This window comes from Protomyctophum bolini (genome assembly GCF_963924005.1).
Source record: "Protomyctophum bolini genome assembly, chromosome: 10".
In the NCBI taxonomy this organism is placed as follows: domain Eukaryota; kingdom Metazoa; phylum Chordata; class Actinopteri; order Myctophiformes; family Myctophidae; genus Protomyctophum; species Protomyctophum bolini.
The window spans coordinates 17,217,927-17,243,348 of record NC_137871.1 but is presented as its reverse complement, the minus strand read 5'-3'; the positions used below and the strand labels follow the sequence as shown (position 1 = coordinate 17,243,348).

The window sequence follows — 25,422 nt, the reverse complement described above, 5'->3', positions numbered from 1 at the left end:
TATATCTCAAAATTATACTTAAGTAAGTATACTATATTACTGCACCGCAACCCTGAGCAAACTGAGAGGGGTCGAATTTGTTATTTGTTATATTTGTTATACTAACAAGATGTTTTAACCATATTCTTTCAAGTGATTTTCACAATCACTGATTCAATCTGTTTTTGCTTGATTGACTCCTTTCAGTTTTCACTGAAAGGCAACTTTACTTTTATCTCTGGCACAAATGTCTTGATATTAAGTCACATGTTGCACTCAGTGATGCAATAATTTATTACAAATGATTGACATTTGACAGATACATTGGGTAACAATTGCAACTTGCAGTGCTTCCCTGCAGTGGTTCACAAAGTGGGGTCTTTATCCATATTGTATACGTTGGATATAAAAAAATAGCAGATATTCAAGCTTGCATCGTGGCACTGTACATTTGCTATTTCTTTATTTTATTTTTGGAATTTGGAATGATTTATATATAACCCCAAACTTCTTCCGGCTCAAAACATTTTCAGATGGGTCTCGGTCCGTGGCCAAATATAGAGTATACACATCAATTTGGGGGTCTTTGATATGAAAAGGTTTGAGAACCACTGCTTTTCTGAGTAATTCTGTACATTGGCACAGTTTAATTCACTTCATATAGACAAAATACACACTATTATTTGTATAGGTTTGTAAAAGCTTGCATCCTAACCACGCACAAATGTGCACGCACGCGCACGCGCGCGCACACACACACACACACACACACACACACACACACACACACACACACACACACACACACACACACCGGCCTGGGTCTGAATTTGTATAAGTGAACTGATGATTTTAACTGTCATTTTCTCTTTCTATGTGTGATTTGGAAATGGGATGCATTCACTTTATTGGTCATTGGTGTGTTTGCAGTGTTCTGGTGAATCCTTTGTAACGTTTACTTTATACATTATTGTTGTAAATAGGCTAATGGCACTCCAAAACGTTAACATCAGGTCAAACTGAAACCGTTGCATAACAAAGTGGCACCCCAGATAAAGGACCTCAGACACTCACAGTCACATAAGCCTATAGATTTATATCACTAATAAATGTGTATAAGGTACATTCTTTTTTATTCATATAGGTATACATGGTGTAAAGCTGCATGGGTACTATTCAGTGATATGTGCAGGCCCTTTCTATTTCTCTAATATGGGTAATGTAGTTAAGCCCGCATCAGTGCTTTGGTTCCAGGCTATTTTAAGACCACGTGTGTGTAATTGTCAACTGGATTGGCACAAACATGCAGTTTATAGGTCAAACACTAAGTCAACAAGAACATCCAAAAGCATGACAGACCTGGGCAGTTTTAAAATATATTTCAGACGAAACAGTGGACATATTCATACTATATGCATGTTTGTAAACTTTTATTGAACCCATATAAACCCCAGGGACAAATTCAGGTGTCATAGCAGCAACCAGCTGAAACTGCAGGGGTACAGGTAAAGATACGAGTCAAGAGACAAAGATAAATAGCTTTAGAACTATACTGTGCTCATGCTCTGCATGGTTAGAACAGTGCGTTCAATGTTTTTGTGAAACAAAGCAACACCGGTGGACAGGTCAAAATCTCAAGGCACACCTGTATTCACATAGCGAAAAGGACACGTTGCGAGCTTGTAGATCCTGTAGATCTGTAGATTTCTTTTGTCATTTTAGAAATTTGAACATGAAAAAATGCATGTTATTCTTAATAATATAAATCTGTAAACTGTTAATTGTAGTGGAATAAAAAAATAGATGTATTAGAGTAGAAGTATATCAGCAAATGGAAACAATTAAGAAAATTGTAAGTAGCCAAAATAGTACTTGTTTGTTACTTTGCACCACTACATGGTGTTAGAGTCAATGTGATGCTCATATAACCGCATGTGCTAAAAATAAAGAGCACCAAATGCCCAAAAGTAGGCTACTGATGAATATAGTCTGCCTAATTAGTGACACTAGAGCGGTGCCCAGGAGGCCTTCGCTTCTTTTCACCAGTTTCAATTGAAACGGGCCTCCACCCTCAGGTGCTAATTTCACAATGAGGTGTCCAGACTTACACATTTATGGCGCATGTGTTCACCACTGACCTGGCTGAGTCTTGGCAGTGAAGAGGAATATATAATGTTCTCATCAGAATTATTGTAATGTGGGGCCATGTGTGCCCATGCATGCATGTTATGGCTACAGGCTTATTTGTAGTCCGCATTTGGGTCATAGGAGGAGACACACGGATGAATCGCATGCAGCATCTCAAATTAGTATAGTTTATAAGCACTGCAAGTACAATTGTATTATCGGAAAGTACTGGTAGTTACACACACACACACACACACACACACACACACACACACACACACACACACACACTCCTCCTCCTATATAGCTGCATCCTTATATTCTTCATTTTTTACAAACAAGTTGTTGAATGTTTCACAGTGCATGATCCTGTCACAGAGGAAGTTTCTCTTTCACCTTTCTGCAGTGCTTGCAATGATGTCACTTGAAAGTGTCAAGTGCTATGGCTTCCTCAGTACCTGCTGGAATGGGATGTAACATAATACAAGTCAAATATCACACTGTTTTACTTTTCGTTGTTGGTGAGACGTGCTGCATGGAGAGACAGCGAGATCAATTCGTGGCGGTGACGACTCGCCACGACCTATTTTTTTACGCCATGGCGTATTCTTCATTATCCGCCGTGGCAGAACAGAATCCGCCATGGCGAGTACAGAATCCGCCGTGGCGAGTTGATCAATTCGTGGCGGCAGCGACTCGCCACGACCTATTTTTTTACGCCATGGCGTATTCTTCATTATCCGCCGTGGCGAGTACAGAATCCGCCATTGTTTATTATTTTTTTGCGTGCCGTGGTGCAGGTTTTTTTGTCCTAGTAGTAGAATTCTCGGAATTATTTCATTCAGCGTAATGGTTAGCGCTCTCGCCCCTATAGTCAAGGCACCGTGCGGGGCCAGGTTCGATTCTTGCAAAAAGCAAAGTTTTTTTTTTAAAGTTATTTTTTTACCCGTACATACAGTGTGTGTGCGTGCGTGCGTATACAGTGTGCGTGCGTGTATGCGTGCGTATACAGTGTGTGTGTGCGTGCGTGCGTGCTTCATCGTATTTATTATTATTACCTGCATATTAATAATAATAATAATAATAATAAATACGATGAAGCACGCACGCACACACACACACTGTATACGCACGCATACACGCACGCACACTGTATACGCACGCACGCACACACACTGTATGTACGGGTAAAAAAAAAACTTTAAAAAAAAAAACTTTGCTTTTTGCAAGAATCGAACCTGGCCCCGCACGGTGCCTTGACTATAGGGGCGAGAGCGCTAACCATTACGCTAGAAGAGGATGAAATAATTCCGAGAATTCTACTACTAGGACAAAAAAACCTGCACCACGGCACGCAAAAAAAAAAAAAAACAATGGCGGATTCTGTACTCGCCACGGCGGATAATGAAGAATACGCCATGGCGTAAAAAAATAGGTCGTGGCGAGTCGCTGCCGCCACGAATTGATCAACTCGCCACGGCGGATTCTGTACTCGCCATGGCGGATTCTGTTCTGCCACGGCGGATAATGAAGAATACGCCATGGCGTAAAAAAATAGGTCGTGGCGAGTCGCTACCGCCACGAATTGATCTCGCTCCACCTGGCTGCATGTGCAGAGTCAGATACTGCACCACTGGCCCCATGAACCTGATTTATACTAAGCATAAATTGGGCTTTATACTAACTGCTTCTTTCTTCTTATTTTTTTCTGGTGCCCTTTGTGGATGTCTTACCCTCCTCCTCATATACAGCAGGTAAGATTATATTATTTTTGGTTTCTACCTCAAACAGTATGAGCATTGCTAACTTCCAATGATCAGCACCTCACTATAACCTTTGCTGTGTTTCTTTTACATTATACATACACTGCAATGAACTGCAAACGTGTGTGTGTGTGTGTGTGTGTGTGTGTGTGTGTGTGTGTGTGTGTGTGTGTGTGTGTGTGTGTGTGTGTGTGTGTGTGTGTGTGTGTGTGTGTGCGCACGCTCGCGCGCATATTTGTATATAAACCATGGTAATGATCACAGTTCCACCTCTGTTATTTGACTGCTATATGTGCTGTGCTTCCACTCTGCTTTTTATCTGCATAAATGAATAATGATGATGTGCAGCCACAAACTGAATAATGCACAGTCAGGAATGATGTGGAGAATGTTATGGTTTTAGGGCCCGACTCTCTCTATCTCTCTCTCTCTCTCTCTCTCTCTCTCTCTCTCTCTCTCTCTCTCTCTCTCTCTCTCTCTCTCTCTCTCTCTCTCTCTCTGTGTGTGCACGCGTACACTCGCTCGCTCGCTCCACAGCTACAAAACAATACCCATTCCCCAAGCCTCTATCCATGGTGCTGAAACAAGCAATTACACAGTCGGTCAACCTATTGCTGTACAGACCTTTGCTGTGTTCCTTCCCCATTATGCAGACACTGCAATGAACTGCAAACATCTGTGTGTGTGTGTGTGTGTGTGTGTGTGTGTGTGTGTGTGTGTGTGTGTGTGTGTGTGTGTGTGTGTGTGTGTGTGTGTGTGTGTGTGTGTGTGTGTGTGTGTGTGTGTGTGTGTGTGTGTGTGTGTGTGTGTGTGTGTGTGCGCGCGCACGCGGTCACTATATCTGCTGTGCGAATATAGCTGTGAAATCAGATAGGGATATTTAAATATATATTGTTTGTGTGGTTTCATGCAGTGTTGCTGCAGACATTCTATATATGGTTTATATGATGATGAGGACTACTGCTGCCCCCTACTGCTGTTGGTAGTGAAGACACTGCAGCTATAGATAACACAATATTATTGCTGAACTACTACTTAACATGGTGGAGGTTTGGAGGAGGTGGGTTGTGAAACTATCAGGCTGAAAGAATGACAGATTAAAAGCATTGGTGTTTAGTTTAGTTTCTTATTGAAAGGTACACTAATTCCCTTGCTTCCACTATACAGACTGCTTGCATGAGTCACTCATTTAGAATAATCAGGTGTAATGAAGATACATCATGCATACTATAGTCATTCATTATCTTTTGGTGCATAATACATCACTGTCAAGCCGTAGTATCACCCCTTTTGTGGACTATATGGGACTTTTTGAAGAAGGGTATAACCCTTACCTGAAGAAGGTCAGTATAGACCGAAAGTTTGCTAAATAAATACATTGACTGTGCGCAGATCTGAGTATGCGGAGCTTCCCTTTATTTTTTCTCATGTTCCCTTTGTGGCTCCAGCACCTCTCTTAAGTTTTTTCAGCGGATGAGCGGTGGTTCTTTTTTTCCATAACCCTTACCTTAAAAGAGCACAAACACTAGGGTGACAAGTTCCAAACTACGTCTACATGTGCATTTGAGGGCCAGAAGTATAGTCTATCGCTTGTGTGGGACAAGTGCGACGCGGGGAACGGGACAGGACTGGGTTAGCAACTTATTACTTAAGTTTCTATATTAGATGAGCTTATGGATATTTCTCATGTCATTTTAACTGGCTTATATCTTGCTGTAACTATTATGGGCATTTTAACACTGATGCCTGCCAGTCACAATGTGGGACAGGGTCTCAATTTGTGGGACGCCTGAAAAGGAAATGACTGACTGTCCCACGCAAAGGGGGACATCTACATGGTCACCTTACAACAGTATATAGAAAGGTTATATGTATTGGTCACCTAAATCAGGTTTACACAAACATGGAAGCCCAAGACATCAGATCAGAGTGGCATGGGCCAAAATGAAAAAAAAAAACAAGAGGAGAAAGCTATAAGAAACGAACGAACGCGCGCGCACACACACACACACACACACACACACACACACACACACACACACACACACACACACACACACACACACACACACACACACATTCGTAAAGATCTGCCAGTCAAAGTACTCGGTATTATAACATAGTTTTATATACATTATTTAGGCAGCATAGCTGCTCGTCCTCTCGTCTTATCAGTTGGGCCACCGATAAGAGCAGCTGCTCATGGTGTTGTTCTATGCACTCACTCTCGGTGGTGCTGTTGTCCAAGGAGACTTCATGTACTACTAGCCTCATAGGCATACAGATCACTCAGAGACGATGCTTTATTGAAGAAAATAAGGGATGGTGCACATCTATCCAAGCACTTACGCTAACTTTGAATGGATTTCATAATGGATTGAAAGGATTTTTTTTAAAGAAAGGTTATCTGTTGCATTTTCATTCAGTCAGGTTTGGATTTAATTTTAAAGTTAAAGCTATGGATGTGTGGAGCAAGAATCTTCCGTGGTGCTGGGTGGTGTCCATTTTGCTTCTCTGCGTATTTCAGTCTGTGAGCGGACAAATTCGTTATTCTATACCGGAGGAAATGAGAAAGGGCCTGTTTGTTGGAGACGTGGCAAAGGATCTGGGGTTGGACGTTAAAAGGTTGGTTTCTGGTCGGGCTCGTCTTGTTATAGACGGCGATAACCAATATGTTGCGCTGAACGTGAACAAAGGGCATCTCGTTGTCAGTGAACGGATAGACAGAGAAAAGCTATGCGCAAATATATCTCCATGCAGTTTCAGTCTAGAAATTGTACTGGAAGATCCTCTTGAACTGTTTTCTGTTACAATCGAAATACAAGATATAAACGACCACGCACCAGCATTTTCAAAAAAGGAAATTCAATTGGAAATAAGCGAATCCACGCCAACGGGGACTGTGTTCTTGCTCGACAGTGCAGCTGATCCTGATGTGGGAATAAATTCATTGCAAAGTTACTCGTTAAAGCCAACCGACAATTTTGTTCTGAAACAGCACACTCGAGCAGACGGGAGTAAATACACAGAAATGCTCCTCCAGGCGTTGTTAGATCGTGAGAAACAAAGTGAGCACAACCTGATATTAACGGCGGAAGATGGCGGTGAGCCTAAGAGGTCTGGAACCGTTAAGATACACGTTAATGTTCTTGACGCAAATGACAACGCGCCTGTTTTCACGGAATCGCTATACAAAGCTTCTGTCGTAGAAAATGCGTTACTTGGTACAGTCGTTGTCAAAGTGAGTGCCATGGATGCAGATCAAGGATATAATGGCAATGTTACCTATTCATTCACACACCAACGGGAAGATTCCACTTCTCCTTTCCAAATGAATCCCCAAACAGGAGAGGTTAAAATTACAGGAGCGATTGACTACGAGACCTCTCATAATTATGAAATCAACCTTCAAGCTAAAGATCCGTGGGGTATGACAGGTGCCAGCAAATTGTTTGTTGACATAATAGACGTAAATGATAACAGTCCGACAGTCAGCATGACTTCGTACTCGGGGAAAAGACTCTGCTCCTGGTACAGTAATTGCCTTAGTTAGTGTTCATGATAAAGACTCTGGTAAAAATGGACAGGTTCGTTTAAATATCGATGAAAATCTCCCTTTTAAAATTAAGACATCTCTCCGAAACTACTACACTTTGGTTACAGACAGAACGCTTGATCGAGAAAAACTATCCTGTTACAACATTACCCTCACTGCCACTGATGAGGGATTCCCTTCCTTATCAAGCAGGAAAACTGTTATTTTAGACGTAACCGATGTTAATGACAACGCCCCGACTTTTCTTAAAAGTTTATATAGCACTCAGGTAATTGAGAACAATGCCCCGGGGCTCTCGGTGCTTAGGATTCAAGCAACTGACCCAGACATGGGACAAAATGCTCGTATATCATACTTCCTTATTGACAGCGAGATTAACGGGAACCCGGTGTCCACATACTTCTCTATTGATGCCGAAAAAGGAGTGATACACTCTGTACGCTCACTCGATTATGAGCAAATAAAAGAGTTCAAAATAGTAGTTAGAGCCCAAGACGGAGGCTCACCGCCATTTAGTAGTAATTCAACAGTGCTAATTTATGTTCAAGATCAGAATGACAACGCTCCCCAGGTTCTGTATCCAGTCCAGAGTGGGGGCTCTCTGGTGGCTGAAATGGTGCCTCGTTCAGCAGATGTGGGCTATCTCGTCACTAAGGTGGTGGCTGTTGATGTGGACTCTGGACAGAATGCCTGGCTCTCATATAAGCTCCAAAAGGCCACAGACAGGGCACTGTTTGAAGTGGGATTACAGAATGGAGAAATAAGAACTATCCGTCAAGTCACTGATAAAGATGTTGTGAAACAAAGACTGACTGTTATAATAGAGGACAACGGACAGCCCTCTCGTTCAGCTACAGTCAATGTTAACGTAGCGGTGGCTGACAGCTTCCCTGAAGTTCTCTCAGAGTTCACTGACTTTACACACGACAAGGAGTACAATGACAACCTGACGTTTTTCTTAGTGTTGGCTTTGGCTGTAGTTTCCTTTCTCTTCATAACGTGTTTAGTAGTGATTATATCAGTGAAAATATACAGATGGAAACAGTCCCGCCTCTATCATTCCAGTCTCCCAGTGATTCCATATTATCCACCACGTTACTCAGATACTTTGGGGTCAGGGACTCTCCCTCATGTCTACAATTACGAGGTGTGCAGGACGATGGACTCCAGAAGCAGTGACATCAAATACATGCAGCCTATGAATCAAAGTTTGGTGAGCGTTGATAGCTCTGGGAATGATACTCTAACTCTGCAGCGAGAGAACAAATCAGGGGAAATTTCTCAGATGTCGACTTTGGTGAGTTGAAAAATGTATCCCATTAAAGTGTGTGTGTGTGTGTGTGTGTGTGTGTGTGTGTGTGTGTGTGTGTGTGTGTGTGTGTGTGTGTGTGTGTGTGTGTGTGTGTGTGTGTGTGTGTGTGTGTGTGTGTGTGTGTGTGTGTGAGAGAGAGTGTGATTGGGATAATTATGAGGTGGAGGCTTTCAGAGCGCTTTTCTGTCGCTCTCCGTGGTCCTGAAGCGCTGAAACAGTGTCTATTTTTTATTTAAATATACCGGTAATAATCTATTCGGTTTTGGAATATTTAAAACAATTAATGCCATCACCACAACCCTCAAATGAACGTATATAGGTATTTTGTCCAATATCTGGAGTTAGCCTCCTAGGTCAATGGAGCTGTTCTCCCTTCTATTTGAATTAGCTTTTGTCACACAAAAGTGTGTGTGTGTGTGTGTGTGTGTGTGTGTGTGTGTGTGTGTGTGTGTGTGTGTGTGTGTGTGTGTGTGTGTGTGTGTGTGTGTGTGTGTGTGTGTGTGTGTGTGTGTGTGTGTGTGTGTGTGTGTGTGTGTGTGTGTGTGTGTGTGTGTGTGTGTGTGTGTGTGGAGACAGATCAATCGTATATTATTATTTTTTCTCCCATACTTGCACTGTTTGGACTCTAAGGGACGCTATTGTTCAGTGAAACACTTCTCTTGCCAGTCATTCAGTGTCCCACCCATATCTAGTGTTGTTTTGCTATAAGGCGGAGAGCTCTGTCAGTTGGTAGTAGGAGGATACACTATCGCATGAAGAAATATAGAACATTGAGTTGAAATCCATTTGGATTAGGAATAAATGTTTTTTTCCTGCTAAGGACCATTGTAAGATACTACCTGTTCAGATGGCACCTCGAAGAAATATCTTCCCCATGAAATGGGGATCGTGTTGTGGATTGCGACGTCAAGTTTGCCTGCTATTTTTTTTCCTTTACGTGCTTAATATGGTAGTTGGTCAAATCAGGTATTCTATACCCGAGGAGATGAAGAGGGGCTCTTTAATAGGTAGCGTAGCACAAGACCTTGGTTTGGATCTGAAAAGGCTCCGTTCTGGCCGGGCTCGTATCGTGACCAGACAAAGCGTCCAATTTACTGAGCTGAATATAGACAAAGGGATTCTAATCGTGAACGAGAGAATAGACCGAGAGCAGCTTTGTGGCGACGTGTCTCCATGTAGCTTCAGCTTCGAAATTATTCTAGAAAATCCGATGGAACTGCATCGAGTAACTGTCGAAATACTGGATGTAAATGACAACGCACCAGTCTTTTCTAATTCTGATGTTCGATTTGAAATAAGTGAATCAGCTGCAGCTGGAGTGCAATTTCCACTTGAGAGTGCTGAGGATCTTGACGTGGGGCAGAATACTTTGCAAAATTACATTTTGACACCCAACGATTATTTTATTTTAAAGCAACATGCCAATCCTGATGGTAGTAAATATGCTGAAATGGTGCTTCAGAAGCCATTAGACAGAGAGGAACAATCCAACCTTTTCCTGAAACTAATAGCAGTGGATGGAGGAACGCCACAGAGATCTGGTACAGTAAATATAGATATCACAGTTTTAGACGCCAATGATAATGTTCCTGTGTTCAACCAGTCAGTATACAAGGCTGTTGTAAGGGAAAATGCACCAAAAGGCACTTACATCACAACAGTAAATGCTACAGACGCAGACAGTGGTTCAAATGGACACATTACATTTAGTTTCTCTAAAATGAAAGGGAGCATAGCTGATATATTTGCAATCGATGACATATCGGGTAAAATATCTGTTTCTGGTCAGATTGATTACGAAAAAGATACAAAATATGAAGTTAGAGTGGAGGCCAAAGATCGCGGAGGTTTAACGGGGACTAGTAAAGTTATAATCGAGGTGTCTGATGTTAATGATAACGCCCCATTTATAAATATCATGTCTTTCTCGAGCCCCATATCCGAGGATTCCCCTCCTGGCACTACAATTGCTATTATAAATGCTCAAGATGCAGATTCGGAAAATAATGGGAAGATAGTGTGTTCTATAGATGCTAAGCTTCCATTTAAAATCCAGTCATCTTTAACAGGCTATTATAATTTGATTTCCGATCAGAATTTTGATAGAGAGATAACACCAGAATACAACATAACGGTAACCGCATCCGATTCGGGGTCTCCCCCTCTCTCTAGCGCCACAATATTAAACCTTAAAATATCTGACGTTAATGATAATGCCCCATTGTTTGATAAATCCGCATATTCTGCCTACGTCATAGAGAACAATTCCCCTGGAACGTCCATATTTACCGTCCGTGCGCTGGACACTGACTGGAATCAAAATGCGAAAATATCTTATATGGTTGAGGACACACAGGTCAGTGGTAACCGAGTCTCTAGTTATGTATCAATAAACTCTGAAACTGGAGTAATACATGCAGTGCGCTCTTTTGATTATGAACAAATGAAATCACTTAATTTAGTTGTCAAAGCGCAGGACGGTGGATCACCTCCTCTCAGTAGTAATGTGACTGTAAATATACTGATCCAGGATCAGAATGACAATGCTCCTCAGGTTCTGTATCCAGTCCAGAGTGGTGGTTCTCTGGTGGCTGAAATGGTGCCTCGTTCAGCAGATGTGGGCTATCTGGTCACTAAAGTGGTTGCTGTTGATGTGGACTCTGGACAGAATGCCTGGCTCTCTTATAAGCTACAGAAAACCACAGACAGGGCGTTGTTTGAAGTGGGATTACAGAATGGAGAAATAAGAACAATCCGTCAAGTCACTGATAAAGATGCTGTGAAACAAAAGCTGTCTGTTATAGTGGAGGACAACGGACAGCCCTCTCGTTCAGCTACAGTCAATGTTAACGTGGTGGTGGCTGACAGCTTCCCCGAAGTTCTCTCAGAGTTCACTGACTTTACACACGACAAGGAGTACAATGACAACCTGACATTTTTCTTAGTGTTGGCTTTGGCTGTAGTTTCCTTTCTCTTCATCACGTGCGTAGTTGTTATTATATCAGTGAAAATATACAGATGGAGAGAGTCCCGCCTCTATCATTCCAGTCTCCCTGTGATTCCATATTATCCACCACGTTACTCAGACACTTTGGGGTCAGGGACTCTCCCTCATGTGTACAATTACGAGGTGTGCAGGACGACGGACTCCAGAAGCAGTGACATCAAATACATGCAGCCTATGAATCAAAGTTTGGTGAGCGTCGATAGTGCTGGAAATGATACTCTAACTCTGCAGCGAGAGAACAAATCAGGAGACATTTCTCAGATGTCGACTTTGGTGAGTTTGAAAATGTATTCCATTAAGTAAGTGTGTGTGTGTGTGTGTGTGTGTGTGTGTGTGTGTGTGTGTGTGTGTGTGTGTGTGTGTGTGTGTGTGTGTGTGTGTGTGTGTGTGTGTGTGTGTGTGTGTGTGTGTGTGTGTGTGTGTGTGTGTGAGAGAGAGAGATAATTATTTTACAGCGTGTATATGAGGTGGAGGCCTTCAGTGCGCTGTTCTGTCGCTCTCCGTGGTCCTGAAGAGCTGAAACAGTGCCTTTTTATATAAACATTCTATTCAATTCAGCAGATGTATAATACAATTAATTCCATCATGCCTAACAAGAACGTGTACGGTATTCTGTCCAATATCTGGAGGCCTATAGGTTAATGGAGCTGTTCGTTTAATAGACATATACCCTCCTATTTGAATTAGCTATGTCGCACAGCATACTGTGTGTGTGTGTGTGTGTGTGTGTGTGTGTGTGTGTGTGTGCGTGTGCGTGTGCGTTCGCGCGCGTTTGCGTTTGTAGAGATAGATGCAAATTGATGAATCGTATATTTATTTATTTCCCCATACATGCACTGTTTGGACTCTAAGGGACGCTATTGTTCAGTGAAACACTTCTCTTGCCAGTCATTCAGTGTCCCACCCATATATCTAGTGTTGCTTTGCTATAAGGCGGAGAGCTCTGTTCAGTTGGGGCAAGTAGGAGGATACACTATCGCATGAAGAAATATAGAACATCGAGTTGAAATCCATTTGGATTAGGAAAAAATATTTTCCCCCCTGCTAAGGACTATTGTAAGCTAGGCTACTACCTGTTCTGATGGCACCTCGAACATATATCTTCCCCATGCGATGGGGATTGTGTTGTGGATTGAGACGTCAAGTTGGCTTGCTCATTTTTTTTCTGTACGTGCTTAATTTGGTAGTTGGTCAAATCAGGTATTCTATACCCGAGGAGATGAAGAGGGGCTCTTTAATCGGTAGCGTAGCACAAGACCTGGGTTTGGATCTGAAAAGGCTCCGTTCTGGCCGGGCTCGTATCGTGAACAGACAAAGCGTCCAATTTACCGAGCTGAACATAGACAAAGGGATTCTAATCGTGAATGAGAGAATAGATCGAGAGCAGCTTTGCGGAGACGTCACTCCATGTAGCTTCAGCTTCGAAATTATTCTAGAAAATCCGATGGAACTGCATCGAGTAACTGTCGAAATACTGGATGTAAATGACAACGCACCAGTCTTTCCTAATTCTGATGTTCGATTTGAAATAAGTGAATCAGCTACAATTGGAGTAAAATTTCCACTTGAGAGTGCCGAGGATCTTGACGTGGGCCAGAACACGTTGCAAAACTACATTTTGACACCGAATGATAATTTTGTTTTAAAACAACATGCCAATCCAGATGGAAGTAAATATGCTGAAATGATACTCCAGAAGCCATTAGACAGAGAGGAACAACCCAGCCTTTTTCTGAAACTCATAGCAGTGGATGGAGGCACCCCACAGAGATCTGGTACAGTAAATATAGATATCACAGTTTTAGATGCCAATGATAATGCTCCTGAGTTCAACCAGTCAGTATACAGGGCTGTTGTTAGGGAAAACTCACCAAAAGGCACTTACATCACAACAGTAAATGCTACAGACGCAGACAGTGGTTTATATGGACAAATTACATATAGTTTCTCAAAAATGAAAGGGAGCATAGCTGATATATTTTCAATTGATGAAAATGCGGGTAGAATATCTGTGTCTGGTTCGATAGATTATGAAAAAGACAAGAAATATGAAGTGAGAGTAGAGGCCAAAGATCGCGGAGGTTTAACGGGGACTAGTAAAGTTATAATCGAGGTGTCTGATGTTAATGATAACGCCCCATTTTTAAATATCATGTCCTTCTCGAGTCCGATATCCGAGGATTCTCCTCCTGGCACTACAATTGCTATCATAAACGCCCAAGATGCAGATTCCGAAAATAATGGGAAGATAGTGTGTTCTATAGATGCTAAGCTTCCGTTAAAAATTCAGTCATCTTTAACAGGCTATTATAATTTGATTTCTGATCAGCGTTTTGATAGAGAGATAACACCAGAATACAACATAACGATAATAGCGTCCGATTCGGGGTCCCCCTCTCTCTCCAGCACCACAATATTAAACCTTAAAATATCTGACGTTAATGATAATGCCCCATTATTTCATAAATCCGCATATTCTGCCTACGTCATAGAGAACAATTCCCCTGGAATGTCCATATTTACCGTCCGTGCACTGGACACTGACTGGAATCAAAACGCGAAAATATCTTATATGGTTGAGGACACACAGGTCTCTAGTTATGTATCAATAAACTCTGAAACTGGAGTTATACATGCAGTGCGGTCTTTTGATTATGAACAAATGAAATCTCTTAATTTAGTTGTTAAAGCGCAGGACGGTGGATCACCTCCTCTCAGTAGTAATGTGACTGTAAATATACTGATCCAGGATCAGAATGACAACGCTCCTCAGGTTCTGTATCCAGTCCAGAGTGGTGGCTCTCTGGTGGCTGAAATGGTGCCTCGTTCAGCTGATGTGGGCTATCTGGTCACTAAAGTGGTTGCTGTTGATGTGGACTCTGGACAGAATGCCTGGCTCTCTTATAAGCTACAGAAAGCCACAGACAGGGCGTTGTTTGAAGTGGGATTACAGAATGGAGAAATAAGAACTATCCGTCAAGTCACTGATAAAGATGCTGTGAAACAAAAGCTGACTGTTATAGTGGAGGACAACGGACAGCCATCTCGTTCAGCTACAGTCAATGTTAACGTGGCGGTGGCTGACAGCTTCCCCGAAGTTCTCTCAGAGTTCACTGACTTTACACACGACAAGGAGTACAATGACAACCTGACATTTTTCTTAGTGTTGGCTTTGGCTGTAGTTTCCTTTCTCTTCATCACGTGCGTAGTTGTTATCATATCAGTGAAAATATACAGATGGAGAGAGTCCCGCCTCTATCATTCCAGTCTCCCTGTGATTCCATATTATCCACCACGTTACTCAGACACTTTGGGGTCAGGGACTCTCCCTCATGTGTACAATTACGAGGTGTGCAGGACGACGGACTCCAGAAGCAGTGACATCAAATACATGCAGCCTATGAATCAAAGTTTGGTGAGCGTCGATAGTGCTGGAAATGATACTCTAACTCTGCAGCGAGAGAACAAATCAGGAGACATTTCTCAGATGTCGACTTTGGTGAGTTTGAAAATGTATTCCATTAAGTAAGTGTGTGTGTGTGTGTGTGTGTGTGTGTGTGTGTGTGTGTGTGTGTGTGTGTGTGTGTGTGTGTGTGTGTGTGTGAGAGAGATAATTATTTTACAGCGTGTATATGAGGTGGAGGCCTTCAGTGCGCTGTTCTGTCGCTCTCCGTGGTCCTGAAGTGCTGAAACAGTGCCTTTTTATATAAACATTCTATTCAATTCAGCAGAAGTATAATACAATTAATGCCATCATCCCTAACAAGAACGTGTACGGTATTCTGTCCAATCTCTGGAGGCCTATAGGTTAATGGAGCTGTTTGAAAGACGATTCTGTCTGTTCGTTTAATAGGCCTATACCCTCCTATTTGAATTTGCTATGTCGCACAACATAGTGTGTGTGTGTGTGTGTGTGTGTGTGTGTGTGTGTGTGTGTGTGTGTGTGTGTGTGTGTGTGTGTGTGTGTGTGTGTGTGTGTGTGTGTGTGTGTGTGTGTGTGTGTGTGTGTGTGTGTGTGTGTTTGCGTTTGTAGAGATAGATGCAAATTGATAAATCGTATATTTATTTATTTCCCCATACATGCACTGTTTGGACTCTAAGGGACGCTATTGTTCAGTGAAACACTTCTCTTGCCAGTCATTCATTGTCCCACCCATATATCTAGTGTTGCTTTGCTATAAGGCGGAGATCTCTGTTCAGTTGGGGAAAGTAGGAGGATACACTATCGCATGAAGAAATATAGAACATCGATTTGAAATCCATTTGGATTAGGAAGAAATATTTTTCCCCCTGCTAAGGACCATTGTAAGCTAGGCTACTACCTGTTCTGATGGCACCTCGAAGATATATCTTCCCCATGCGATGGGGATTGTGTTGTGGATTTAGACGTCAAGTTGGCTTGCTCTTTTTTTTCCTGTACGTGCTTAATTTGGTAGTTGGTCAAATCAGGTATTCTATACCCGAGGAGATGAAGAAGGGCTCTTTAATCGGTAGCGTAGCACAAGACCTGGGTTTGGATCTGAAAAGGCTCCGTTCTGGCCGGGCTCGTATCGTGACCAGAGAAAGCGTCCAATTTACCGAGCTGAACATAGACAAAGGGATTCTAATCGTGAATGAGAGAATAGACAGAGAGCAGCTTTGCGGCGACGTATCTCCATGTAGCTTCAGCTTCGAAATTATTCTAGAAAATCCGATGGAACTGCATCGAGTAACTGTCGAAATACTGGATGTAAATGACAACGCACCAGTCTTTCCTAATTCTGATGTTCGATTTGAAATAAGTGAATCAGCTACAATTGGAGTAAAATTTCCACTTGAGAGTGCCGAGGATCTTGACGTGGGCCAGAACACGTTGCAAAACTACATTTTGACACCGAATGATAATTTTGTTTTAAAACAACATGCCAATCCAGATGGAAGTAAATATGCTGAAATGATACTCCAGAAGCCATTAGACCGAGAGGAACAACCCAGCCTTTTTCTGAAACTCATAGCAGTGGATGGAGGCACCCCACAGAGATCTGGTACAGTAAATATAGACATCACAGTTTTAGATGCCAATGATAATGCTCCTGAGTTCAACCAGTCAGTATACAGGGCTGTTGTTAGGGAAAACTCGGCAAAAGGCACTTACATCACAACAGTAAATGCTACAGACGCAGACAGTGGTTCAAATGGACACATAACATTTAGTTTCTCAAAAATGAAAGGGAGCATAGCTGATATATTTTCAATTGATGAAAGTGCGGGTAGAATATCTGTGTCTGGTTCGATAGATTATGAAAAAGACAAGAAATATGAAGTGAGAGTAGAGGCCAAAGATCGCGGAGGTTTAACGGGGACTAGTAAAGTTATAATCGAGGTGTCTGATGTTAATGATAACGCCCCATTTATAAATATCATGTCTTTCTCGAGCCCCATATCCGAGGATTCCCCTCCTGGCACTACAATTGCTATCATAAAAACCCAAGATGCAGATTCCGAAAATAATGGAAAGATAGTGTGTTCTATAGATGCTAAGCTTCCATTTAAAATCCAGTCATCTTTAACAGGCTATTATAATTTGATTTCTGATCAGCGTTTTGATAGAGAGATAACAGCAGAATACAACATAACGATAATAGCGTCCGATTCGGGGTCTCCCTCTCTCTCTAGCACCACAATATTAAACCTAAAAATTTCTGACGTTAATGATAATGCCCCATTATTTGATAAATCCGCATATTCTGCCTACGTCATAGAGAACAATTCCCCTGGAACGTCCATATTTACCGTCCGTGCACTGGACACTGACTGGAATCAAAACGCGAAAATATCTTATATGGTTGAGGACACACAGGCCAGTGGTAACCCAGTCTCTAGTTATGTATCTATAAACTCTGAAACTGGAGTTATACATGCAGTGCGGTCTTTTGATTATGAACAAATGAAATCACTTAATTTAGTTGTTAAAGCGCAGGACGGTGGATCACCTCCTCTCAGTAGTAATGTGACTGTAAATATACTGATCCAGGATCAGAATGACAACGCTCCTCAGGTTCTGTATCCAGTCCAGAGTGGTGGTTCTCTGGTGGCTGAAATGGTGCCTCGTTCAGCAGATGTGGGCTATCTGGTCACTAAAGTGGTGGCTGTTGATGTGGACTCAGGACAGAATGCCTGGCTCTCTTATAAACTACAGAAAGCCACAGACAGGGCGCTGTTTGAAGTGGGATTACAGAATGGAGAAATAAGAACTATACGTCAAGTCACTGATAAAGATGCTGTGAAACAAAAGCTGAGTGTTATAGTGGAGGACAACGGACAGCCCTCTCGTTCAGCTACAGTCAATGTTAACGTGGCGGTGGCTGACAGCTTCCCCGAAGTTCTCTCAGAGTTCACTGACTTTACACACGACAAGGAGTACAATGACAACCTGACATTTTTCTTAGTGTTGGCTTTGGCTGTAGTTTCCTTTCTCTTCATCACATGCGTAGTTGTTATTATATCAGTGAAAATATACAGATGGAGAGAGTCCCGCCTCTATCATTCCAGTCTCCCTGTGATTCCATATTATCCACCACGTTACTCAGACACTTTGGGGTCAGGGACTCTCCCTCATGTGTACAATTACGAGGTGTGCAGGACGACGGACTCCAGAAGCAGTGACATCAAATACATGCAGCCTATGAATCAAAGTTTGGTTAGCGTCGATAGTGCTGGAAATGATACTCTAACTCTGCAGCGAGAGAACAAATCAGGAGACATTTCTCAGATGTCAACTTTGGTGAGTTGGAAAATATATTCCATTAAATCACAGTATACATTTTGGTCAATGCATCAATGTGCGGTTTATTTTTGTCCTCTTCTCATAATTCTCATTAGTTTGCCTATAGGTGTTTAGAAGTGGTGTGGTTTGTTTAATTATTATTAATGCTGTATTTTATGTGGAGGCCTTCAATGCTGTTCTGTCGCTCTCCATTGCACTGAAGTGCTGAAACGGTTCCGATTTTCTTTAAATAATATTTTATTCAGTTTTGCATATGAATTTTACAATTAATGCCATCCCCCTCGCAACAACGTGTACGGTATTTTGTACAATATCTGGAGGTCTAGATCAATGGAGTGGTTTGAATGACGTTTCTGTCTGTTCGTTTTGCAGACATGTACACTCTATAGTCTCATTTGATTAGTGTGTGTGTGTGTGTGTGTGTGTGTGTGTGTGTGTGTGTGTGTGTGTGTGTGTGTGTGTGTGTGTGTGTGTGTGTGTGTGTGTGTGTGTGTGTGTGTGTGTGTGTGTGTGTGTGTGTGTGTGTGTGTGTGTGTGTGTGGGGAGGGGGAGGGAAGAGAGAGTGCGTGCGGATTCTACTAGTTTGGTTTAACCAACAAAAAATCACACCTGTGTGAAGTTAGGTGCGCTAATATATAAAAGTGGTTGCACCACTCAACAATATATTCAATGTATTTACTTGGAGTTCATCGTTTGGACTCAAAGGGACGCTATTGTTCAGTGGAACGCTTCTGTGTAGTGATGCAAGCCCAACCATCCCACCCTGACTCTGCGTAGAGTGATTTGCAGCGAAAGATTCAGTCAGTTGAGGCACGACGGATATGCTTTTATCTTACATTTGTATGTAAAAGAATATAACAACTCAAATTTGAATACATTGATTTAGTAGCGGATTATTTTTTCCACTAACGAAGGACCACCATTCACCATTGTAGCCTACTATTATAATTCTTTGCTGTGATGGCACCTCGAAGACATATCTTCCCCTTGTCCGTGAGATGGCGATTGTTTTGTGGATTGAGACGTCAACCTGGATTACTCATTCTTTTATTTTACCTTGTTAATATAGTTGGTGGCCAGATTCGATATTCCATTCCGGAAGAGATGAGGAAGGGGTCCATTATAGGCAACGTAGCACAAGACCTAGGGTTGGATCTGAAAAGACTGCGTTCTGGTCGGGCCCGTATTGTCACTGGAGAAAGCGTTCAGTACACCGAGCTGAAGACAGACAAAGGGATTCTGGTCGTAAATGAGAGAATTGACAGAGAGCAGCTTTGTGGCGATGTCACTCCGTGTAGCTTCAGCTTCGAAATTATTTTGGAAAACCCAATGGAATTACATCGAGTAACTGTGGAAATTACAGACGTCAATGACCATTCGCCTGTTTTTTCCACGGAATTTATTCAATTTGAAATAAGTGAATCTGCTGCAGCTGGAGCAAAATTTCCCCTCAAGACAGCAGAAGATTCTGATGTCGGCCTTAATGCTTTACAAAACTACGTTCTATCCACTAATGATAATAATTATTTTATTTTAAAGCAGCATACAAATCCCGATGGAAGTAAGTATGCTGAAATGATCCTACAAAAGCCTTTAGACAGAGAAGATCATCCACACTTGTCCTTAAAGCTTATAGCCGTCGACGGGGGGACTCCGCAGAGATCTGGCACAGTAAATATTGATATCACCGTTTTAGACGCAAATGATAATGCTCCCGTTTTTAACCAGTCAGTCTATAGGGCTATTGTAATGGAAAACGCACATAAAGGTGCATATATCACCACATTGAATGCAACTGACTTAGACAGTGGTTCAAATGGTCAAATAACATATGGGTTTTCTCAGGTTAAAGGGACTATACCAAATACGTTCACAATCGATGAGAACACAGGCATCATATCTGTATCAGGACAGATAGATTTCGAGAAAGACAAGAAATACGAGTTCAGAGTAGAGGCAAAAGATCAGGGAGGATTGACTGATACCAGCAAAGTTATTATTGAAGTTACTGATGCCAATGACAATGCCCCAGTAATAAATATCATGTCATTCTCAAGCCCCGTGTCAGAGGATGCCCCACCTGGCACTAAGATAGCGATAATAAATGTCAAAGATGCAGATTCAGAAAGGAACGGGCAGCTAACATGCTCTATAGATTCGAAACTTCCTTTTAAAATCCAATCATCTTTAACTAACTATTATAATTTGGTTTCGGATCAGACTCTTGATAGGGAGACTACACCAGAATACAACATAACTATAACTGCGACTGATTCTGGCTCTCCTCCTCTCTCCAGTGCCAAAATATTGCACCTTAGAATCTCTGACGTCAATGACAACGCCCCATTGTTTGAGAAAAACGTATATTCTGCCTACCTAACGGAGAACAATTCCCCTGGCATATCCATATTTACCGTCAGTGCACGGGACTCTGACTGGAATCAGAACGCTAGGATTTCATACATCCTGGAGGACAGTCAGGTCAGTGGCACGCCAGTCTCTAGTTTTGTATCTATAAACTCTGAAACAGGTGTTGTACATGCAGTGCGTTCTTTTGATTATGAACAAATCAAACAACTTCAAATACGTGTCAAGGCCCAGGACGGAGGCTCCCCTCCACTCAGTAGCAATGCGACTCTGATGATATTTATTCAAGATCAGAACGACAATGCTCCTCAGGTTCTGTATCCAGTCCAAAGTGGTGGATCTCTGGTGGCTGAAATGGTGCCTCGTTCAGCAGATGTGGGCTATCTGGTTACTAAAGTGGTGGCTGTTGATGTGGACTCTGGACAGAATGCTTGGCTCTGCTATAAACTGCAGAAAGTCACAGACAGGTCGTTGTTTGAAGTGGGATTACAAAATGGAGAAATAAGAACCATCCGTCAAGTCACGGATAAAGATGTTGTGAAACAAAGACTGACTGTTATAGTGGAGGACAACGGACAGCCCTCTCGTTCAGCTACAGTCAATGTTAACGTGGCGGTGGCTGACAGCTTCCCTGAAGTTCTCTCAGAGTTCACTGACTTTACACACGACAAAGAGTACAATGACAACTTGACGTTTTTCTTAGTCTTGGCTTTGGCTGTAGTTTCCTTTCTCTTCATCACGTGTTTAGTTGTTATTATATCAGTGAAAATATACAGATGGAGACAGTCCCGCCTCTATCATTCTAGTCTCCCAGTGATTCCATATTATCCACCACGTTACTCAGACACTTTGGGCTCAGGGACTCTCCCTCATGTGTACAATTACGAGGTGTGTAGGACGACTGACTCCAGAAAGAGTGACTTTGGCAGAGCTGGTAGTCAGAACATACTGATCATGGACCCCAGCTCTACTGGGACGATGCAACGAATACACAGTGAAAAGAGTATCTTGGATGAACCAGACTCTCCTATAGAGGTGAGTTAACAAGTGATTTAACATTATCATAATAACATACCTGAAAATACCCTTAATGCGGGTTGAAATATAATGTAACACTATATTGGACAAAATTACATTTGTGTGGCAATTGTAAACGGGACAGCTTTTCAGGACCATGGACAGCGTCGAAATCGTTTAGAGCAGCCTACACATGAAGCAGATTTTTTTCCCTTTGTTTTAAACCTTTTTCGCTTCTGCTTGTTTTCGTGTCTTCAAAGCATATTCTTAATTCTATTCTTACGTGACAGTTTCCCATTTCTTTACACAATCATTTGCAATAGTATTGAACTCCGTGAGGTATTTAGGCTGCAGAGGATGGAGGGCAGTGTTGTCTCGTATGGTCTGCTTCTCCACATTCATAGGTTAGGTTGTTAGGCCACTGTTGTAGCCCCATCTAGCTGCTTTTGATTGCCCTATTCCTGTTCTCGGTCCATGTAATGTAATGATAAGACCAATGATAAAATAACTCTCCTGCCATGTTACCTTCATAACACACACACACACACACACACACACACACACACACACAGTCACACACACACACACACACACACACACACACACACACACACACACACACACACACACACACAATAGGTGTATATATATACATATATATATATATATATATATATATATATATATATATATATATATATATATATATATATATACCTTGTAGATGCTATCTGGCTTGATATACGAATTTACTTGGGATTCACTGTTTAAACTCTAAGGGACGCTGTTGTTCAGTGGAACGCGCCTCTGTGTAGTGAAGCAAGCCATTCATCCCACGGACCCACCCTCTGCATTACGCTTTGTGGCGGAGAGATTCAGTCAGTTGTGGCTCGAAGGATATCTTACATTTGGTAAAGGCTGATATAACATCTAATTTAAATGGCTTACATTTGAGGAACGGACTATACTGTTTTTCCCCACTAACGAAAGACCATCATTGCACTGTTATTTTCCTTTGCTAAGATGGCACCCCGAGGATATATCTTTGCCTTTTTTGCCTTATCCATGAGATGGCGATTGTGTTGTGGATTGCGACGTCAAGTTGGCCTACTCATTTGTTTCCTTTATATGGTTAATATAGTGGGTGGCCAGATTCGATATTCCATTCCAGAGGAAATGAAGAAAGGTTCTGTTATTGGTAACGTGGCACAAGACCTGGGATTGGATACTAAAAGGCTCCGTTCTGGCCGGGCTCGTATCGTCACGGGAGAAAGCGTTCAGTACACCGAGCTGAAGACAGACAAAGGGATTCTAGTCGTGAATGAGAGGATAGACCGAGAGCAGCTTTGTGGGGACGTCACTCCTTGTAGCTTCAGCTTTGAAATGTTACTCGAAAACCCAATGGAGCTGCATCACATTACTATAGAAATATTGGATGTGAACGATAATGCTCCCTCATTTCAAAACTCTCACTTGCAGTTCGAGATTAGTGAATTGGCTACACTCGGCTCACGTTTTGTTTTAGAGAGTGCGGATGATAGTGATGTTGGTGATAACGGTCTGCAAAACTACATTTTGACTGCAAATGATAATTTTGTTTTGAGACAACAAGCCAATCCAGATGGCAGCAAACATGCTGAAATGGTTCTCCAAAAGCCTTTAGACAGAGAAGACCAGCCCCGCCTTTCGTTAAAACTACTAGCTGTAGATGGGGGTGTTCCTCCGAGATCTGGCACAGTGAATATAGATATTACTGTTTTAGATGCTAATGACAATGCCCCGGTTTTTAATCAATCCGTTTACAGGGCTACCGTGATGGAAAATGCACCAAATGGCACATATGTTACTACTGTGAATGCGAGTGATGCAGATAGCAGTTTGAATGGGCAGATAACGTATTATTTTTCAAAAAACAAAGTTACTATTGCTGACATCTTTCATATAGACAGAGCTACTGGGACCATATCGGTGCTCGGGCGGATCGATTATGAAAAGGATAAACGATTTGAAATCAGAATTGAAGCTAAAGATCAAGGTGGATTAACAGATTCAAGTAAAGTTGACATTGAGGTTACAGATGTAAATGATAATCCACCTTTCATTAACGTCATGTCATTCACTAGCCCTGTGTCTGAGGACTCCGCTCCAGGCACAACCATCGGCATAATCAACGTTAAAGACTTGGATTCGGGAGAAAATGGACAGGTGACCTGTACTATAGATCAAAATATTCCCTTTAAGATTAAATCAAATTTGAGGAACTACTACACCCTGTTAACCGACTCCGTGTTGGATCGTGAAACTGTTTCAGAATATAATATCACTGTAGTTGCAACCGACGCAGGATCTCCTCCTCTCTCAAGCAAGAGAGCTTTTCATCTCAAGATTAGTGATGTAAACGACAATGCCCCGATATTTCCGCAGACAATTTACAATGCATTTATCACAGAAAACAACTCTCCTGGCGTTTCTGTCCTTGCCATTAAGGCTAAAGACACAGATGAAAACCAGAACAATCGTATTTCCTATATACTCGAAGACGGTGATATCGGCGGCTCCCCGGTCTCTGGGTATGTTTCGGTTAACGCTGAGAGCGGTGTGATACATGCAGTACGCTCGTTGGATTACGAACAAATCAAACAATTGACTTTCGTTGTTAAAGCGCAGGATGGAGGCTCTCCTCCACTCAGTAGTAATGTGACTGTAAAAATACAAATCCAGGACCAGAATGACAACGCTCCTCAGGTCTTGTACCCAGTACAGAGTGGCGGCTCTCTGGTCGCAGAAATGGTGCCTCGTTCAGCAGACGTTGGCTATTTGGTCAGTAAAGTGGTGGCAGTTGATGGGGACTCTGGACAGAATGCATGGCTCTCCTATAAACTGCATAAATCCACAGACAGGGCGCTATTTGAAGTGGGGTTACAGAATGGAGAAATAAGAACAATCCGTCAAGTCACTGATAAAGATGTTGTGAAACAAAGACTGACTGTTATAGTGGAGGACAACGGACAGCCTTCTCGTTCAGCTACAGTCAATGTTAACGTGGCGGTGGCTGATAGCTTCCCTGAAGTTCTCTCGGAGTTCACTGATTTTACACAAGACAAGGATTACAACGACAACTTGACGTTTTTCTTAGTGTTAGCTTTGGCTGTAGTTTCCTTTCTCTTCATCACATGTTTAGTTGTTATAATATCAGTGAAAATATACAGATGGAGACAGTCCCGCATTTATCATTCCAGTCTCCCTGTGATTCCATATTATCCACCACGTTACTCAGACACTTTGGGGTCAGGGACTCTCCCTCATGTCTACAATTACGAGGTGTGCAGGACGACTGACTCCAGAAAGAGTGACTGTAAGTTCGGAGGAGCTGGTAGTCAGAACATACTGATCATGGATCCCAGTTCTACAGGGACGATGCAGCGAATACAAAGTGAAAAGAGCATCCTGGATGAACCAGACTCTCCTTTGGAGGTGAGTTCGTAACATACGGTTTTAGTCATTAGATAATGTACATCTGATAATGTA

At 42.2% G+C, this 25,422-nt stretch overlaps 5 protein-coding genes across 5 annotated transcripts in view; all 5 read left to right on the top strand.

Annotated features, from left to right (window-relative positions):
- LOC308322173 (protocadherin gamma-B4-like) overlaps nt 1–25,422 on the top strand; it is a gene marked incomplete at both ends in the record, with an annotated part of 149,917 nt that overhangs the window by 7,312 nt on the left and 117,183 nt on the right. The window lies entirely within an intron of this gene.
- On the top strand, nt 6,968–8,731 carry LOC308322874 (protocadherin gamma-A4-like; the record flags this gene model as incomplete). The annotated part of the gene is made up of 2 exons (XM_080774363.1): nt 6,968–6,986; nt 7,389–8,731. 2 exons carry the CDS (start codon nt 6,968–6,970, stop codon nt 8,729–8,731), a joined length of 1,362 nt encoding a protein of 453 aa, XP_080630489.1.
- Nucleotides 9,684–15,434, top strand: LOC308322873 (protocadherin gamma-A6-like; the record flags this gene model as incomplete). The annotated part of the gene is made up of 4 exons (XM_080774362.1): nt 9,684–9,703; nt 10,910–11,108; nt 14,335–15,243; nt 15,429–15,434. The coding sequence occupies 4 exons, from the start codon at nt 9,684–9,686 to the stop codon at nt 15,432–15,434; spliced, it is 1,134 nt and encodes a 377-aa protein (XP_080630488.1).
- On the top strand, nt 16,102–21,921 carry LOC308322872 (protocadherin gamma-A11-like; the record flags this gene model as incomplete). The annotated part of the gene is made up of 2 exons (XM_080774361.1): nt 16,102–18,357; nt 21,766–21,921. The coding sequence occupies 2 exons, from the start codon at nt 16,102–16,104 to the stop codon at nt 21,919–21,921; spliced, it is 2,412 nt and encodes an 803-aa protein (XP_080630487.1).
- LOC308322871 (protocadherin gamma-A4-like) lies at nt 23,023–25,380 on the top strand (the record flags this gene model as incomplete). The annotated part of the gene is made up of 1 exon (XM_080774360.1): nt 23,023–25,380. One exon carries the CDS (start codon nt 23,023–23,025, stop codon nt 25,378–25,380), a length of 2,358 nt encoding a protein of 785 aa, XP_080630486.1.